Raw genomic sequence first — 6,000 nt, 5'->3', positions numbered from 1 at the left:
TTTTTTTTTTGAGGTGGAGTCTCGCCCTGTTGCCCAGGCTGGAGTGCAGTGGCACGATCTCGGCTCACTGCAACCTCCACCTCCTGGGTTCAAGCAATTCTCCTGCTTCAGTCTCCCGAGTAGCTGGGACTACAGGCATGAGCCACCTTGCCTGGTTAATTTTTGTATTTTTAGTTGAGACAGGGTTTCGCCATGTTGGCCAGGCTTGACTCAAACTTCTGACCTTGTGATCCCCCCGCCTTAGCCCCTCAAAGTGCTGGGATTACAGGTGTGAGCCACCACACCTGCCCTATTTTTGTGTTTTTAGGAGAGATGGGGTTTTCCCATGTTGGCCAGGCTGGTGTTGAATCCCCGACCTCAAGTGATCCACCCACCTCGGCCTCCTGAAGTGCTAGGATTATAGGAGTGAGCCACTGTGCCTGGCTGAAAATTGTGTTAACTTTTAATTCTAGCTCATTCTTAGTTTGATTTAATAAACCTAAAATTTTTTATTAATTAATTACATTTATATACCCTCCCGTGCTAGGTTGCGACAATGTCACTGATAATAATTAAAAAATAGTTCCATTTTCGAGCACCTAGCCTGTGTCCACTATTGTACTGAGCACCTTATAAGTTTTGTCTTTTTTATCTTGACAACAACATCATAAGGTAGGTATTAATAGTTACATTTACAAATAAAGAAGGTGATACTTCTTCGAGTTAAGTAAGTTGCCCACAGTATGTAGCCAGTAAGTAGCATAGCCAGGATTTAAACCCAAGGTCATTGGTCTCAAATCCTGAGCTTCTGCTTACTAAATTGCCTTTCTGTGGCTCAGGGAGTTGTGCAGCTCTGATTTGCTAATGTAAGGGTGGCTGTCTGTATAACAATTGGTCTGCTTTCTCTGCAGAATAGATATATCAGTTGGTAATGTATGAAAGTAGTCATGTTCTGGAAATATGAGACTTTAGTTTGAAATTATTACATGGAAAAAAAACCCATAAAAGTCTCACTGGTATTTTATCACTTTTCATTGTAAAATGATGATCTGTGTTGCTCAGATTAAGATTAATGGAAGGAATAAAATTATTTTAAAGAATTGATGGTTTTTTATAATGTCACATATATTCCTTGGTATTAAGGAAGTACATGTTTGAGACCTTGATGTTCTTGAATTTCTCTTTCCACAGTGTCTCTGCCTTCTGGGGAAAAGATAACTTTTCTTGATACTCCAGGACATGCTGCTTTCTCAGCAATGAGAGCCAGAGGGGCTCAGGTCACTGACATTGTCATATTGGTTGTAGCTGCAGATGACGGGGTGATGAAACAAACTGTGGAATCTATTCAGCATGCCAAAGATGCTCAAGGTACTGTGTGGCTGACTTAATGGATCAGGAAGGAAGTTGCTTTTTTTTTTTAAAGGATCTGCCACATAGTCAAAGTTCTGGGGCCATTTACATATAGCTTATTTAGTCTTCACTGCAGTCCCAGAGTAGTTATAACTGTATTACAGATAAGCCTCAAAGATTAATTGTTTTCCCATTGACTTATAGGAAGGGTATAGCAGGATTCAGCTTGGGACTTGTGACCATAGTACAGACCACAAGTACAATCTTTTCTGTACTTGCCTTTTTCTTTTTCCAACTGTTTATTATGGAAATTTTAAACAGATTCAAAAGTAAGAAGAGCATAATAAAATTCTGTGTACCAATCACCTAAATTCATTAGGAGTTGCATAGTGGTTATATTGTTATTTCCTGTTTATTTATTATCTGGAATTCTTCTCTAAAGAGAAACTTTCTCTTTTTTTGCTTTAAATAAGTTCTTACCTGATCAAAGGTATAAAATTGAAACTTTTGGAAAATCAGTTAACCATCTTCTCCCATATTTTTCTTTTAAAAGTTGTAGTAATAAATACCCACACATATAATTACACTTTCTGTATATTCATTCTTATTCTGAAATGACCATACACCTACCCTTGCTGAGAAAATGTACGCAATGAAGTATGTCATATTCCCCGCAGATTTACTGGCAAGATTTTAAAAAGATTGAGAATTACTGAACTAGTCCACTTCTTTCATTTTATAGCGTGAAAGCTAAGACTCAGACAGCAGCCAGAACTCTCCCTAATTATATACAATTATACAGCTAATTTTCAATATGTCTGCATTTGGAATTTGAATCTGCTAGCTTCCAGTGTTACTCTCCTTTCCTTTTTAATTCCTCAAAACTGCCTTTGTGTGATGTACTGTGTACTTAATGGTTCTAGGGAATACATGGCAGGAAGACAGGGATAAATTTGCCAGGGATCCCATTACAAAGCAATTGGTTGAGATAGGATAAATTCATTATATCAGGCTTTGTACACCTCTTCTCTTGGTACCTGTTATGTTCCAGCTCATCAGCAAGGAATGTACTTTTTCTTTTCTTTTGAGACAGAGTTTTTCTCTTGTCACCTAGGCTGGAGTGCCGTGGCGTGATTTCAGCTCATTACAGTCTCTGCCTCCTCGGTTCAAGCAATTCTCCTGCCCTACCTCCTAAGTAGCTGGAATTACAGGCATGCAACACCACACCTGGCTAATTTTATATTTTAGTAAAGTTGGGGTTTCTCCATATTGGTCAGGCTGGTTGCAAACTCCTGACCTCAGGCGATCCGTCCACTTCAGCCTCCCAAAGTGGTGAGATTACAGGTGTGAGCCACTGTGCCTGGCCGGAATGTACTTTTTCATAATAGTAGGTTGTGGATTGTAAAACTTGTTTGTATCTTTTAAAATTTCTGTTCCTTTGATACCTCAGAAAATTGCAGAGATGATGAAATGCAACCACAGAATTATCTCGTAGAATTCTGTGTGATTTCTCTAAAGAGAGGATATGTCTAGTGATAAAAAGTAGATTAAAAGATTATTCGGTTCATTCATTAAGTAAACATTTATTGAGAACCTACTATGTGTTGATCACTGAGCTAGGTGTATCAATAAATAATATAAATCCCAAAGGAAAATTTGTGATGATGGTATTTAGTTTCAACCTAGGATGAGATGTTGGGTTTTAACAATGAGTTAATAAACCCTGGAAAGAAGAGGCAAATGATCTAGCAGTATTGAATCAGAATCTTGTTATGATTTTTTTTCTGCAGATTATCTCCGGTGTACCTACTGATCTTGCTTTTAGGTTTAAAGATAGACCTTTTTCTTCCCAAAATACAGTTGACCCTTGGACATCACGGGTTTGAACTGTGTGGGTCCACTTAACACACACATGTTTTTCAATCAAGCATAGATGAAAAATACAGTATTCACAGAATTTGAAACTTTCTTACATGACTTTTTGTACACACGGTTCTGCAGGGCTGGCTGCAAGACTTGAGTATGCTGAGATTTTGGTATAGGCAGTGGTGGGAGTCCTGGAACCAATCTACTAGTATACCTAGGGACGACAGTATGTTTTTTGTTTTTTTTTGAGATCTGGCTCTGTCACCCAGGCTGGAGTGCAGTGGTGCGATGTCGGCTCACTGCAACCTCTGCCTTCCCAGTTCAAACGATTCTCCTGCCTCAGCCTCACAAGTAGCTGGGATGACAGGTGCACCATGCCTGGCTAACTTTTGTATTTTTAGTAGAGATAGGGTTTCTCCATGTTGGCCAGGCTGGTCTCAAACTCCTAATCTCAGGTGATCCACCTGCCTCAGCTTCCCAAAGTGGTAGGATTACAGCTTCCCAAAGTGGTAGGATTATAGCATGGGCTACCACACCTAGCCCAACTGTATTATTTTTTTGATAATCTCAGGTGTCTGCTATTCATTCAGAATCTGCTTATACTTATACTTTTAATATCTTGCATTTGGATTTCTCTACGTGTAGAGAGCAGAGTAGGGTGGTGTGACTCTGAAATGGGTCTTTTTGGCCTTTTGTTAGATGAAAACATCCTCTGAGTAAAGAGAAAGCCAGAAGAGAAAGTTGGTATCTTTAACTGTGAATACCTGGAATTGAAGCTGTCATCATTTTCACTCTTTTTAACTCTGTTTCTTTCAGTTCCTATTGTCCTTGCCATAAATAAATGTGACAAAGCTGAGGCTGATCCTGAGAAAGTGAAAAAAGAACTGCTGGCTTATGATGTGGTGTGTGAAGATTATGGAGGTGATATTCAGGCAGTGCCTGTCTCTGCACTTACGGTAAATATGGGGACCTCATATGAATACGCCTGGATGGGAATGCTGTACATAATGCACACAGTACATTACATCTAAAGAACATTTTGATGTACATATCTGTGTTGTTTTCAACAAGTTTTCTGGGTACTAGGCAAAGATGGTATTATCTTGGTTTGGCATATTAGGAGTTAGGCTCAGAGAGGTCAGTCACCAGCTGATCAGTGTGGAGTCAACTCTTAATGGAATACGTTTTTTATTAGGAGATACTTAGGAAGAGAATAAGTGGTGTATGATGTAGGGATAGGGAAATAGTAGGATAAAGATATGTGATCACAGCTCACTGCAGCCTTGACCTCCAAAGCTTAAGTTGTCCTCCCACCTCAGCGTTTTGAGTAGCTGGAGCTACAGGCAGGTGCCACCCCATGCCTAGCTAATTTAAAAATTTTTTTTATAGAGATAGGGTCTCACTATGTTGCTTTGGCTGGTTTTGAACACCTGGCCTCAAGTCATCATCCCACCTCAGCCTCCCAAAGCACTGGGATTATAAGTGTGAGCCACCATGCCTCACCAAAGACTTTTAAGCAGAAATTAAATCCAGTTGTTAACAAAAAGTGCTTGTATTTCATGCCTCTTACAAGTGGAAAACAGGCCTTACAGCATTTAAGAGATTTAAACAAGAATTTTATGAATACCAAGATTAAATGTTTAGGTTGATTTTGTTATTGATTGACTATATGTTTCTGTGGATTAAATTGCTGTATGTTTTAAAATGTTATTTATAATCAATTTCATTTTCTTTAAAATTACCAATTATTATTGCTTGAATATAAACACCAATGAAACTCATTACTTGCCTCACATCACCATTTTCCAGTTCTCTTATCCTGTAGAGGTTGCTGCTAAGTAACTGTTTCCTTTTTGTCCGCCATGTTACAAAGTTTACTTATAAATAGCCTTTCTTCTTTCTCCTGATTATTCACTGAAGGGATGGTGTGTTACTCTACCACCTTCCTCCAATTAAATCTCATTTTATCTTTACTTTTCCTAAATGTGTTACCTCCAGGATACCTAGAAATTATGCCTCCAAATAGTAAAACTGTGCATCATTTTCTCTGAAATGTATAAAATGCACCTTACTTTGTTATCTCCTGCACTATACCTCATTGTTATTGCACTCTGAATGCCAAATGTTAAGTTTACTACAATAAGATTAAAATGTTTGCCAGGTGCAGTGACTCATGTTTATAATATTAGCACTTTGGGAGGCTGAGGTGGTTGGCTTCCTTGAGCCCAGGAGTTCAAGACCAGCTTGAGCAACATGGTGAGACCTCCTCTCTACAAAAACACGAAAATTAGCCTGGCTTGGTGGCAGGTGCCTGTAGTCCTATCTTTTGGGGAGGCTGAGGTTGGAGGACCACTTGAACCATGGAGGTGGAGGTTACAGTGAGTTGAGATGATGCCACTGCACAGAGCAAGACACTGTCTTAAATAAATAAATAAATAAAATATCTGAAGGGTTGACCACCTTTTCTGGCTAGATAACATCAGATGAGCAGGTAGATGTAAAGCTGCTTAGGCAGATGTGGAGGCATGTCAGAGAGGATTCCAAGGGAATGGAGGAGATTGGAAGAGAGAAGCAGGGAGGTAAGATGAGGTCTTCTTTTCCAAGATATGTAAAGGATTACTTTATACATGGAAACACCTCCAGTTCTGCTTTTTCGAACAGCATTTTGTAAACTGGAATAAATACTAGGAATAAGTGGGTGGGTAAGCAAAGTATTTAGTCAATTCTTTTTTTCTTTTTTTAGTTGTTTTTTGTTTTATTTTCTGTTTTTTGAAACAAAGTCTTGCTCTGTCTCCCAGCCTGGTG

At 39.0% G+C, this 6,000-nt stretch overlaps 1 protein-coding gene across 7 annotated transcripts in view; it reads left to right on the top strand.

Annotated features, from left to right (window-relative positions):
- The window catches only part of MTIF2 (mitochondrial translational initiation factor 2), a 31,337-nt gene that overhangs the window by 14,738 nt on the left and 10,599 nt on the right, over positions 1 to 6,000 (top strand). For all 7 annotated transcript variants that reach the window (XM_037743401.1, XM_017542378.2, XM_017542377.2 and 4 more), the window contains 2 exons: positions 1,171 to 1,347; positions 4,012 to 4,151. In XM_037743401.1, coding sequence (XP_037599329.1) covers positions 1,171 to 1,347; positions 4,012 to 4,151 — 317 coding nt within the window. The remainder of the gene's footprint in view (positions 1 to 1,170; positions 1,348 to 4,011; positions 4,152 to 6,000) is intronic.

The sequence above is a fragment of the Cebus imitator genome, unplaced genomic scaffold (genome assembly GCF_001604975.1).
Source record: "Cebus imitator isolate Cc_AM_T3 unplaced genomic scaffold, Cebus_imitator-1.0 Scaffold143, whole genome shotgun sequence".
Classification (NCBI taxonomy): Eukaryota; Metazoa; Chordata; class Mammalia; order Primates; family Cebidae; genus Cebus; species Cebus imitator.
This window is presented reverse-complemented; position numbering and strand designations above follow the sequence as displayed.